General features: G+C 44.3%; 1 protein-coding gene and 1 long non-coding RNA gene across 7 annotated transcripts in view; one reads left to right on the top strand and one right to left on the bottom strand.

Annotated features, from left to right (window-relative positions):
• Nucleotides 1–14,063, bottom strand: part of LOC146544640 (uncharacterized) — a 16,926-nt gene extending 2,863 nt beyond the window's left edge. The window contains exons 1-2 of one of the 2 annotated variants that reach the window (XR_014882356.1): nt 13,946–14,063; nt 9,446–9,663 (exon numbers count right to left, since the gene is read on the bottom strand). This is a non-coding gene — a long non-coding RNA (uncharacterized LOC146544640). Of the gene's footprint in view, nt 1–9,445; nt 9,664–11,572; nt 12,860–13,945 lie in introns of those variants that run through there. The other variant, XR_014882355.1, reaches the window with a different exon arrangement.
• TENT4A (terminal nucleotidyltransferase 4A) overlaps nt 12,877–14,073 on the top strand; it is a 55,893-nt gene continuing 54,696 nt past the window's right edge. The window contains exon 1 of one of the 5 annotated variants that reach the window (XM_085220476.1): nt 12,877–14,073. In XM_085220476.1, the coding sequence (XP_085076602.1) occupies nt 13,250–14,073 (824 nt within the window). In that variant the 5' untranslated portion in view covers nt 12,877–13,249. The other 4 variants (XM_085220473.1, XM_085220474.1, XM_085220472.1 and 1 more) reach the window with 4 other exon arrangements.

Genomic DNA, 14,073 nt, shown 5'->3' with positions numbered 1-14,073 from the left:
ATAAAACAAAGTATGTAACTGATGTTCTATACTTGCATATAATAGTGCTTCCCACCACCCAAATCTAGTTTACTACAGGTGAGCAAGAACTGGATGCCAGATGGAGCCAGGACTTACACTGGTATGAAGGTGGCTCTGAAAAGAAACCCAAATTCCTGCTGCTCTCAGCTTTTCTTAATAGCTATTTGCTCCTGATGAAACGAGTTTATGCAAGTTTTTAAAAATAAAATTATGCAATAAACAATTGTATTGTACTTGTGGGCAAAAGTCGATTGCATTCAGCAGTTTTCTTAAACTGAAACTGTTGCACATTATTTTGGAAGGGAGACATTTCAAATCTTGATTAATTACTTTTAAAAGGATTATTAGCAGAAGTCCATAAAAGTGAAGTAGTTGTACTTTCTTTCCTAATTCTTCACACTAGATGAATTGCCACCACAATAGCGTTCACTTCTTGTTCAATGTAGACAAGTAATTTGCAAAGTGTAATCTTATTTGCTCCTGTATTGTACATAATCATAGAATGGCCTGGGTTGAAAAGGACCACAATGATCATCTAGTTTCAATCCCCCTGCTATGTGCAGGGTCACCAACCACCAGACCAGGCTGCCCAGAGCCACATCCAGCCTGGCCTTGAATGCCTCCAGGAATGGGGCATCCACAACTTCCTTGGGCAACCTGTTGCAGTGCGTCACCACCCTCTGTGTGAAAAGGATAGCTGGGCTTTGGAGCATGCACAGCAGCTGATAGTCCGTAGGTAATATGAAGTCTGTGTATCACAGCATTAATCCTGCTAATTTTCCTGAATGTTCTTATTTCATATACATACCAAAAGAGATTAAAAAAAAAAAAAAAAAAGTAACAGTGCAGATTACAAACTGTGTTTTATTTTCCATCAAGCAATAATGTCATGTGGTGCCTGTGTTAATACAGTGCTAACTTGAAACATAAGCTGCATTATCTAACTTCTGTTAAATGTGAAATCCAGTTAAATACTCTTTTGAGTTGCTTTATCAGGGCAGCGCACAGATGTGGATTAACTGGCTACCTATTGCACCACAGCTCTCAGTTCCCAGTAAGCACTGCCTAGAGCAAATACTGCAAGTCACAGTAGCACCTGTGAGGACTGTCTCCTCCTCTAGTTCAGAGTTTCTGCTATGTGTGGACTACCGAGGCAGACAAGAACTCATCCCACGACAAGCTGCAGCATGTCAGCAGTAGAGGGCTTTGTCAGTTGTTCAATCCTGCTAAATGCTATCAGTTTTTTTATTTTGCAATGAGAAGCGTCAAGGAAGAAAACAAAGTCTGTGATGCTCTTGCTCTGTCCAGTTGGTTGAGTGAGTTGGAGAGACTGGAAAGGAAGGCTGTTTTGTGGAACTTCATTTTGAGTACTAATGAGGAATAACGGTGAAAGCCAGAGACAAAAGCCATTCCTGACTTGGCTCTGCCATTTAGAGCATTTTATCAGCTCCCAGGAAGTCATACATCTTTGTGTGTTCCTGTTTTTGTCTTAATGTTTCAGTAACTGCAAAGAGCTTGGCAGAAGAGATCCATATGCTGGAGTTGAACAGGGAACAGGGAACAAAAGAGGCTTTAAACGCTACTCAGATAAGCCTCGTATTCCACACTGACTTTAGGGAGGTGAACACCTTCCCCACCATTCCTGTTTAGAAGCTGAGTATTTACTAAAGCAGTGAACTTTGTCAGCTGGGTGGCCAGGCCCACCGGACAGTAGCCAGCTCAATATCCAACTGCTAATGGTTCCCACACTGTTCAGTATTTTCAATAATGACCTGAATGGTGAAGAACAGTGCAACTCCCAGCAAATCTGCAGATGACCCAACCTATGAGAGAGTGGCTGAAATGACAAACAGCAGAGCTCCAATTCAGGGAGATCTTGAGAAGCCTGAAGACTGTGAAGCAGAAACATTGTGCAGTCCAGAAAGAAGAAATGCACAGTCCTGCATGGGATACAGGATAACTGCATGCATCATCAGTCTCAACAGATCAATATCTATGAATGTATGATGAAGCGTGAGCATAACAGACTTTCATATGCCAGGGGTTGCCAAATCCAGTAATCCAGAGAGGTAAGGATACCACAGCTCTCTAGCCTCAGGTCCAAGCAGTAGCAGCACTGAGCTCATGTTTCTGGTAAGCACATGCACAAACAGCCAAGTGCAACACATACATACACATATAGCTGGCCATGTCAGACAGCATAAACAGGCACACGCAGCTCACCTGCAAACACAAACAGCACCAACAGCCTCATCCTACTCCCCCTTTTTGGTTGATCAGGATGAAGGTCTGTTAGTAGGAAATATAGAATCATAGAATCACTCAGGTTGGAAAAGACCTTAAATATCATCGAGTCCAACCACAACTTAACTGTACTACTGTAATTCTAACAGCTCTCCACTAAATCATGCATATATATGCAATATATACATTTCTATGTAGAAGGTGGGTCCCCGCAGCAGCTGGACCCAAGCACTCAACCTGCCCAGTGGCTGCCCTTGGGTCCACTCTCCCTAACTGCTGGCATCTAAGTACCAGCACCTGAGTTCACGTCCCTTGCTCACAGCCACACACACACAGACATACTATGAGCTCCCCATTAACTGTGCTTAGATATAGGTGGCATTAAACACAATAGCCATACCATAGATTCATGTTCTCCCCAGCACCTGGTAGCTGGCCATACAAGAGAGGCCTGCAGTTCTACCCCAGCTGCAGGGATATTCTTTGCTCAGATTTCTCTGAACAGCTTCATTTTAAAAATTAGTATTTTGCTCATATATAGGATTGTGTTGCAAGAACACATTAAGAAATAGTCAATTTATGGACAAGCTAATGAGCCAATCACAAGAGGGGCTGTTGGATAGCAGATACTGAAAATCACTCATTGTGCTTGGTCATCCTGAATGTTCCATTTCTTGACAAATCTAATCATATATTTTTGCCCCAAGCTGGTTTCCTTTTAGCAAAATATATTTTTCTTAGTGATCTGAAACAATGATGTAAACACAAAATCTACGCTTCACAGCCATCTTCACAGACATAATGATTGCCTGATGTTCACACAAGGAATTTCACTTCTCTGTCAACCTATTGGAAGTGAAGTAGTCATGCTTAAAAATAACTATGATACTAACTAGCACATGCACGTGCAGGCTGAGCAAATTGGCCTTCCAATCTAGACAGAAATGCAAATGAGAGAGGCTAGCTGGTAAAAACAAACTTATGTGAACCACCCAAATGCTTTCTCAATATTAGAAGTAATCAATCATGGAATGGCTTGGGTTGGAAAGGGAAAAAAATACAAAACACATAGCACGGCTCTCATTGTTCATAGAGGCTGATTTCCATAACACTGTATTTTTTAGCCTGTGAGCACACAAGGATTTGTGCCTCCATGGTCATTTTGAATGGTAGCCTTTGGATGAGGTTTCATTTTAAATAAACTGATTTTGTTAAGGCTCTCCAACAAGAATTTGGAATGGATGTTAGTGAGGTCTCCAGGTAATTTTGGTCTATGGGAATAAGGTCTCTTACCTCTGTTAACCTTCATGCACATTCCTCCAGATAAACATACTTCCTTTTTCAACTTTCTGCTCTAGCAGCAAGGCCAGCTGTTCGGCAGCAAGGCTGGGCACTCAGCCAGAGCCCTACTTTATCTAGAAGGGATTTTATCTTTCCACTGTATACTGTAAATATTTTGTGATAGCAGATCTGAGATGACACTTTCCTGGGCGATTGATGAGATTTGCCCTGAGACATCACAGACCATCTCTTCACTCTTGTGGGTAACTGCAGAGGTAATTTCTGTGAGACCCAAACATTTTGTCCATAATTCTTTCTGGGTTCCATGTGGCCAAAATGAGCATGGTAGTTTGAATCAGGTCCAGCTAACAATAACATCACGCAGTGCAAACTACAATAAATTGTTCTTAGCGGCTGTGTGGAAAGCTGAGGCAGTGTTGCCTAGCCTGTAGATGACACAAACTACACTGAAGTACCTAGAAAAGCACTTGTACCCTGACGGATAGCCCTGTGCCTGAGCCACCACAAAGGCAACAAAGGATTATCTCCAGATCAGCACCAAGCAATTGTATTCTTATGGACAGACTAGGTGTGCATTATGCACTATCATACTGTTGTCAACAGGAAAGATCTGCACTCGGAGCAGGGGAAGGATTTCCCTTGCCACAGAGATGTAGAAAATAGAGTGCAGCAGTAAGAAATACAGAGCAAAAGATTAAAAAGGTGGCTTCCACATCCTTAGGACAGTACACAGATCCTCATCACTGTTACTCTCTCCATTCCTAAAAGAAACAAAGCAAGGGATGGTTCTGAAGTGGTCTGCGCTTCACAGCCAAGTCAGCTGTGGATTTCTCCAATGGCACTCTTGAGACATTCCAACAGGTAGCATGTATTGTTCTCACAGTTAAGGATCAGAACAATCAAGAGACAACCCCTATTAGAGGTGGTGAGGGACTGGTCTATCTGTACAAACACGGGGCTAGAGGAGGATGACTATATATTGCACAGGAATTGGCTGAGTCCTTGATAAAACACCCCATGAGAAAACTACTATCAGAAAGGATGGCCACTGGACAGCTTGACCTAGACCACCAAAAAGAGAAGGAATCAACAGGAGTGTTTTTTAAAAAGTATCAACAAAATTGTTAGAAAAACACTTGTCAAACAGTAAGTAGAATATGGGTGCAGCTGGAAAGGACGGTATGGCTTTATGGAATAGCTTTATGCTCAGAATCATTTCTGTGGAGCTGTCTGCGTAGTCAGTCTGATTGAACTCCTCCTAACTCACGTTAGATGAACTGAAGCAAGTAAGAGTCAAAGACTGCACAAGAGTTGTTAATTCCATGCATTTTGTTCTAGTGTTTTCTCCCATCACACAAGACTCATAGACAGCACAAATCTCAACCCACAGCACTGGTAGTCATGACTTACCTGGGTTCTGAGAATTTTGCACAATCCTCCAAAGCTGAAGAGTTATACTATGTTAATGGCTGTCACCTGATTACATGGTGAAGAGACTAGATCCACCTGGCGGCTGTCTAACAAAATTTTTTGTCAGAAATCATGTCTATCACAACCTTTGGAGAAATCTCCTGGGATCCACTTCATAGGTATCACCAGTCAACTCGGAATGAGGAAACAGCTATACCCTAGTGATGAAGAGAGCCTGCCTCTCCAGGTTCCAAGCCAGCCCACAGCACACCTGTCTTGTCTTCAGATGAACCTGCTGCTTCCAGATCTGAGAAGGATCTCCATGTACCTTGCCACTCCACCAAAAGAAAAACAATGCTGAGCAAGTTTTCTTTCTGTAAACAGAATGAGTGTTTGATCTACTTGCTCTATGGCTTCAGTCAACATCAGACCATTTTCTGCAAGAAAAGGGTATCCCATTGGCAGCAACTATAAAAAAGAAATAAGCAGCTTCTTCTTAAGAGTTGTACTGGAGGCCAAATTGTTCAAAGGCAGGCTTAAGGCTGCAGGACAGTCAGAACTTTCACTTAGCTGGGAAGAACAACATTCATTATCAGAGCTTATCACTGGCTTCTGAGGCCTTTCCAAGGCCTAACAGCAGGAATCTGAGGCTGCTTACATCTTTTTGGATGCTTCGAACCTATGCTGTTTTAGAAGTATGGAAAAAAACAAAGCTGCCCTGTATGAATTTACAGGTGCATCACTGTGGCAGATGGCAGCAGGAATGGCACTTTCACTTTGCTCAGACCCATGACCTGTATGGAGTGACAGGAGCTGTTCCTTTGCTAAGGCTAAGCACCACCAACACAGGCAACCAGAAATCCTCAGCTGACATTTTATTCCTTCTACCTCATGGTTTTTCTGCTCTTGTCATAGTAAATGAGTGATGTGATACTGTTCACTCAGTGCTCATCAGTCCAATTCATTCACACTTATTGTAGAGCTGATGCTTTCTGAGATTGGACACTGATACTATGAACAGACTCCTTAATTTAGTTTATATGGCTGTAGAGGAAAGAATACCATGGCAAGTAACTGTGATGCTCACTGATGATACTCGCAGACAGGACACAGGCACTGCCATCACAAGGAGGCTTTGGGATGTTGTGGTTTATTTTGCTCAGCTGCAGCCTTCAGGATCCCAAAGGCATGTCTGCTCCACTGACTGTGTCTATGGAGACAAACTGGAGAAGCCTTGGTGCCTTCCTAGGTGATCTTTGGTCACAGACTGTCCATGCACTGAAAAGAATTATGGTAAGGCTGTTTACATGAATCAAGTAAGGCAGAGGAAGCTGTAAAGGGGCCACCTGGTTCCACTATTGAGCTAGGAGGATTTGGTACAAGAAAGCTGGAGTGCTGTTAGAAAGTTTTGAGGAGAGGTGTCTGAGTATTGTCCTGCCGATCCCTGGCCTTGACTTAAGTTCCTTCAAAGAGCAAATGGCAAAAGTGTGTGCTGACAGATGAGCCTGCGTGGCCACCTGGCCAACACCTCCATCTCCACACGCCATCTCCTTTGTTCTCCTCACTGTCATTAACCCCTATCTAATCTATCCTACAGCTGCTCCACATTATTGTCATTTAAAAACCCTGCCAAAAATTTTTGCTCTCCTTTGATCTTCTGTTCTTCTTTGCTCACTTATCCATAGGCCAATGTTAATATGGCTCATGTCGGCACTTTTATACTGGCATCAAGCTGTTTCTCTTCTGGAAATCTTCCTGAGATGTCATAGTGATTTAACTGTGACCCAAGAACAGTTGAACATTATAGCTTTGAAGGTGGAGATGCAGGACATAGATGTACTTAGCAAGAGGGAAGCACGCTGCAAGAGTGCAGTTTCTATTTAAAGAGCAAAAGCATATAGGTACATACATGTGCTACCTATAGATGAAATAAGTGGGCAGGGTTAACAAAGAAAGGAAAAATAGGCAGCTGCCTGCATTAAATCAGTTAGTTTCTTGAAATCTTTACATGATCAAATATGGCTTTGATCTAGCTTGAGAGCTAATAAAACTGAGCTGCATCTTTCACATAATGTTTTATTAACTCTTTCCATAAAGATTCTCCTATATATAATTGATTCCTCTGGAGTTAGTACTGAAGAAGCTGGTGCCCTCTTTGGTGCCATGTTAACATGGCAGATGAAGGACAAATCTGCACTAAACAAATTTTACATCAGTTCTCTTATAGATTGTCTGGCACATCCTTCCACTTTTTTTTTTATTTTATTTTTTTTAAAGCAAATCAACTCATCTGAAAGTAAGCATTTTCACTGCAATAATGTTCCTAGGAGTAATGCATTACTTTTAGATTCTTTTTCTATCAGAAAGTCTGAAGCGGGATCTCTTGTTCTTTCCAGGATACACACAGCTGTCAGCTGTCTCTATGTAAAAACCTAGAGAATGACAACGTAAAGATGATCTTGGGTCCTTGTAGAATGCAAATAGGAGTAAGAGAGGAACCCTGACTAGTTCCAAGAATTCGCTGCCATATACTTTCAATATTGTCTCCTTAAGGAGTCGTCTCACTCTGTCATTCAATAATGGCAGATCATTCTTACAAAAGAAACTCTCTGTGGGATTCTCCATTAACCAAGACATGAAGGCACACCATCTTTCATACAACTCTTCAGATTCCAATTAGAAAAAATACTTTCAAGAGTTTTATATATATCTAACATTAACTCCATTTGTTTATTATCTGTCTCACAGAGGATTTTCTACACATAAAATCATTCTTAAAATGCTCTCTGTGCTTCTTATCAGAATTTAATTTCCATACCCAAATAAAGAAAGTCTGCAAGATTTAATTCTCTTCAATTAGCAGTCAGTGTTGGCAGCATATTCTCTCTTAAGACCTTTGACAAATTTTAAAAGACAGGAATTCTTAATCTCCAATTTAAAAAACGAACCCTGTATAATCTGTATCCCTCCAAACTTTCTTTAGACAAGAGAGATGAAACAGAGTATAAGAACAGTTGAAAAAATTGGATACACCATCCTTAGAGCAGAACAAATAAGTATTTTTGTCACAGAAAACCATACAAAACCCCATGTTATGTATGTAACTGCTGTGTAATAAATCAAGATAAATTTTCTTAATAAAGCAGTATTTTGGAAATAATTCTTGTTAAAGCCCCAAATATATTAATATGTAATACTAAGTGGGTAATACAAAGCCAGTATATTAGTTACACATTTATCTCACTTCTGTTGTAATACTGCAAATCTGTACAATGTACATATGGCAAAAGCTCTCAAAGACGGAGTTCCATCAAGATGTTTTGATACACATCCAGCATTAAACACCAGTGGTGGGGCAAGAATCAAACCTGTCTGTTCATGCAACCTCTCTCCCTCAAGTTGCCACCCTGATTGCAAGCGTAATTGAACTGCTTGTGAACTGCCTCCCACACTTTCTCCATTTGCCACCAGCTATTTAATGTAGGCAGCTAGAAAAGGGTTTTCTTGTGTATGAACATGCCTGACTGGAAGCTGCAGCTGTTCACCAGTTGATTTATCATCTGTTCAGATTCTCTGATACAGGGCTGCCTTCCTTTGTAAGACTGGGGGAAGACAGAGTAGGAAGAAGAGACAGCTCATGGCTGACAGCTGTTTCAGCCTCTGCAGCTTAATTCGCTGCTGACTGTGCCTCAACACCCTAAATTTGGCTGAAGCTCAGCATTCATCAGAAAAGGACACTGAGCCAAGAGAGGAAGGACTGAGCAAAGTGGAAGATTTAAGGAGGAAAAGATGACATGATTTTAGCTTGTTCAGGGTTACTTGTGCCAGGCATGCTTTAATGAGAAGAAGATGCTGTTCTGAAGAAGGTAAAAAGCTGGGTTTCTAAGGGACAGAATAGAATGCAATAATGCCCCAACTCATACCTTGTAAGGACCAGAAACTTTGATCAGCTCAGTCTGAGAAATTAAAACTGTACATCTTCTCTCATGTCATAGAATCATAGAACCATAAAAGGGTCTGGGTTGAAAAGGACCACAGTGATCATCTAGTTTCAACACCCCTGCCACGGGCAGGTTTGCCAACCACTAGACCAGGCTGCCCAGAGCCACATCCAGCCTGGCTTTGAATGCCTCCAGGGATGGGGCATCCACAACCTCCTTGGGCAACTTGTTCCAATGCGTCACCACCCCTTGTGTGAAAAACTTCCTCCTAATATCTAACCTTAATCTCTCCTGTCTCAGTTTAAAACCATTCCCCCTGGTTCTATCACTATCCACCCATCTAAACAGCCATTCTCCCTCCTGTTTATATGCTCCCTTCAAGTATTGGAAGGCCACAATGAAGTCTCCCTGGAGCCTTCTTTTTTCCAAGCTAAACAAGCTAAGTTCCTCATGTCCAGAAATGTATTTACTGAAGAAAAAATTGGCAAGATTACAGAGTATAGCTATGGAAACTATCTCCCCCTTACCTCCTCCCCAGCACTTTCTCCTGGTGACTAGAGCACTCTGAGGGTCACAAGTTAGGTAAGGATGCTCCTTGGTGGACAGCCTTTCTCTCATGCTCCCATCTAGTTAGAAACTGTGGATTGCCTTTTTCTTTACTGTACATCTCTTCAGCAGATCTGGTCAGAAATGCTGTTGAAAGTTGTTCCTGGTTGTTCTTCATCCATACTGTGGTCTGCACAGGCTAAGAAGAAAGGGAGTAGAGCTGGTGAGCGTGAAGGATGCACTGTGTCAGAGCCTTGCAGCAAGACTGTGAATGGCCAGTCATATGGACCAAAGTCCTGGAGTGGTGCTGGAGAGTGTGAACTATTGGAGAACCTGTTGGTCACCTCTCAACCCCTGCACTGGCCTGTTGGAATCACAACTGTGGCAACTGCCAGCTTCAGAGAAGGGAATTAAGGTTGCATCACAAGGGTATGATATATTAGCATTTTACCATTTCTAGGGGTGTAAATTGAGGCATATTAGAGGTATGAGACACTACCTGCCTTTATCTGTGTTAATGAGTTCAGAGTGTTCAGTGTTTGTTTAAAAACAGATTAATAGCAGGCATTGGGCAATACTGCCTGGCATGTTCCATGGAGGTATTTAACTCAATTGTCATTATTCACCAAATCATATGAACTATTCACACGGTTGGAATTGTGGTCATCAGCACATGAAAGTCATCAACCACAAGGTTACCAAATACTCCAGCACTGTCCATTTGCCAAATCAAAGACGTATTTGGCTGAAGCTAAAACTAAAATATAAGTGTCATCGAAGAGAGAGCTGTGGTTGTGTTTCCTGTGAAAAGCAGCCAGATTAAAACAATTTATAACAGATTAATTAAATGGCCTCTGAAGTAATGAAACTATATTTGTAGTCATTAATCATATGACTTTGACTATTCCCTTTAAATATTACCTTAAAGAAACTGAAGCAGATCTAGAACATTGTGTTACTGGCATAAGGCAGGCAATGCTAGTATGAGACATTTTAGTACAATGTTAATAATCTGAATGGACCATTTGAATTTACCCACAGCAAGCAAGGCATTCTGCATTCTGAGATTAGGATTTTCTCAGTATTTTTTAAAAATCAGTCCCTGTAAAGGAAATTCTCACTACGTTTACAGGGAATGCCTTATTTTAAGAAGAAACATCTTTTCCTTGATTACCTGTTTTTCATATAGTCTCTAAAACCTTTTGACTGACCCAATAAACTAGTGTGTGTTTTCTTCCCTCATTTCCTTCCCACCTTTCCTTTCTTCCTCTCCTCATTAATTACTTGACATGGACTTCCAAATATTTTGTAAATTAGTAGATTTCATAAATTCTTTTGTAGTGATTGTACTTCTTCTAAATATCCAAAAGAGGATCCTGAATTGTAATGCTTAGCACTGGATTCACAACCAGGTTCTGTTCCAAACTCTGATTTTGACTGAATCTCTCTGAGCAGAATTTTAGCAAGAACAATTACTTTGGCTGAAAAGTGACAAATTATTATGCACAGATGGAAGACTAATATGTATTATGGTCCATAATACCAAGAGAGATTATTTTTCAGAGTGCAATTGCCTTGTAAATTTAGATATTAACAACATAATTAATTATATTAATTAAAAACCTAGCTCAATTAAGTTCACTTGCATTTAGTTCCAAAATCATTCTCAGTGTCCCCAAATGGGGAAAGAATGGGATGGCTCTCCCTTTTTTGATCAGAAGAAACACAAATAACAGGACAGACATCCATTTCTTCCTGCCTTAATAATAGGTTACGGTATTTATGTGAGATTTGTCTGTTATATTTAAGATTACGTTATGGATACAAGCTAATTTTAAATATCTGAAACAAAAAGGATGTATTTAGATTTCTTAATAGATATATTAGAAACAGGAAAGCAAGACCTGACAGTAGATAATGATAATTTCCCTTGTCTCTGTGCCACAAGAAACCACATTAGCTCTTCTGGCTTCACAAGTTGAACACTTTGAAAGGAAAGTATGTAATGTCTCCTCTTCTGCGGAGCTATTTCACTGACTTGCTGCAAGCTTCAAAGAATCATAGTGAGATACACGAGTAAACTAGTGTAGTAGCAAACCACTCCTTACCCATTTCTCAGAGGAGACTTATTTCTTCTTCATATTCTTAAAATGTGGAGTAAGTTACAAACTCTGAGTAGGCTGTGCTCCAAACCTCCACTCTATGTGTACTATTACACTAACACGGTAAATGGCTTGATGCCATCGACAAAACACGACTGTAGCATCAGAAATAATAAATACATGAAAAGTTAAAACAAATGAAAAACAAACCCTTCTGAGAAGATTGTAGCTACCTTGGGAAACAGCCTGGCCCCTCCAAAACTGTACTGGGACTGGAGATTTTTAGCATGGACATGGCAGCTTGAAGTTGTGATTTTTACCTACACGGAGCTATAAGGGTTAAGGCCTGGGCTCTCCTGGGTTTTCTCAGTATTTCAGAGTGGATCCACAAAGCACCTATACTGACTCCCAACCCAGGAGCTGGTGTGGGGAAATTCTGCTGGAACCCTCTTAATAAATCTGGGCCATCGTGAGACAATGTGAGGTACTCAAGAATAAAAGGAGACTATATACTTCTGTGTTTCTTTCTTATGGTACGCATGTAAGAAAAGTTGAAGGTCCTGTTAGTGCATCTCCAAGTTAAATTAAAAGCACAAAACTATCCAAAATCCTGTGGGAAGGTGAACTCAAAGCAGCTGAAGTATATGCTGTGTAACTGTACGCCTGGTTAATCTGTCAAGTCAGAAGAGCAGCGTGGTTTCACAAGGTGGGAATTGTGGTGAAGGTACTTTTACACAAGACAAGATCAATGCTTCTTTCATGTGGTTTGGTTTTGGTTAGTTTATCGTGTGCTTCTAAGTGTAGTTTGTATGTTTTTGTTTTTTGTTTTTTTTTTCTGAAAACAGATTGTTTCTTAAGATCCAAACGGCTGGCTGTTTGACTTCCAAAAACAAAGGTGAGGCTCTCATTCCTCCAGTCAGTTTCTGTTTCCCTCAAGCTTAAGGGCATAGTTAGACAATGCAGCTGTATTAAACATCACGATAACAGTATCACTTGTGCAGATAATATTCTCCGCTAACAAATGAGTCCTGCTCCCTCCTCCTGTCCGCCCCCTCCCTCACTTCGCAAAGTTCATTCACGCTGAACTCCGACAACAATTCCTTTTCGGTCCCGATCGAACCTCAGCAGCCCAGCACGCCTCCCAAGGAACCTCCCCTCACCCAGGGCTACACGCGGCGACCAATCGCCCCCCGCTACGGGAGGGCCGCTCCGCGCATGCGCAGCAGTTGCCGAACCCCTCCTCCCACCCGAGGTCTTCCGAACCCTTCCGAAGCCCCCCATCGCGGCACGCATGCGCACCGTGCAGGGGGCAGTCTCACCAACGTCCTTCTGTTCCCCCCCCACCTTCCCAGCGGATCCCGGCCCCCCTCCCGGGGCCCGCAGCGCGCATGTGCGGTTGCCAGGGCGGCCGGCTGCGGTGAAGGTTTAAAATCGGCGGGGCATGCGCAGCGCCGGTTCTGGCTCTGGCGAGGGGGACGCCACATTGGATCGGCGCGGGGAGCGCTCCGGGCAGCGCCGGGCCGGTACGGTGCTCGCCTCGCCGGGCCGCATGCCGCCGCTCCCGGCCCGCGCGTAGCGCCGCTCCGGGCCCGGCGCGCTGAGGCGAGCGGCTGCGCGGTGAGCGGGCGGCGGCGCGGCGCTCTGGCCGGGCCGTGAGGGTCGGAGGCGGGCGGGCGGGCGTGGATGGATCCCCGCGTGGCCTGGATCCAGCCCGAGCAGAAAGGCCCCGCGAATGCGCTCTGGATGCAGATCTGGGAGACCTCGCAGGGCGTGGGGGGCCGCGGCGGCGGCGGCGCCTTCCCGCACTACCTCTGCCTCAACTCCCCGGCGCTGGACTCGGCCGCCGCCGCCTCGCCGCCCCGTGGCCACGGCTGCGCCCGGCTCGGGGCTCCCGGCGGCGGCTGCTGCTCCTCGTCCTCGCCGCCGTCGCCCTCGCCGTCCCCCCCGGCGCTGCTGACCGGACTGGTGCCCGCCGCCGGCCCCGCGGCGGCGGTGAACGGCGGCGGCGAGGGAGGGCGGCGGCTGCAGAAGTCGCCCTCGGTGTCTTCCTCGTCCTCCTGCTCGTCGGTGGAGTCCGGCACCGAGAGCCCCGGCTTCTCCTCCTCGGGGTCGTGCGGCGGCGGCGGCGGCTCCTCCTCTTCCTCCTGCGGCCCCCGGGCGGCGTTGGCTCCTCCCGGGCTGCCGGGCGGCGGTGCCGGGCCGGGGGAGTTCTTCAACTTCCACGAGAGCGGCAAAGCGAACGGCGCGCACGGGCACCATCCGGCATCGCACCTTTCCCGCAACCCCCACCCGCCGCCGCCGGCCTCTCCCCAGCAACACCAGTACCATCCGGGCCGCAGGAAACGAGAGAATAAGGCCAGCACCTATGGCATGAATTACCTGCTCTCCGGCAGCCGCGGCGTGGCCGTCGCCGCCTCCCCGCACCAGCAGCGTCAGCCGCCTCAGCCAGCGCTGCAGAGCCCCGGCACCCCCTGGAAGAGCAGGAAGTACAGCCCGGGCGTGCAGGG

This window comes from Meleagris gallopavo, chromosome 3, assembly GCF_905368555.1.
Source record: "Meleagris gallopavo chromosome 3, MGAL_WU_HG_1.1, whole genome shotgun sequence".
NCBI classification, from domain to species: Eukaryota; Metazoa; Chordata; class Aves; order Galliformes; family Phasianidae; genus Meleagris; species Meleagris gallopavo.
Note: the sequence above shows the minus strand (reverse complement) of the source record. Positions and strands in the feature narration are given on the sequence as shown.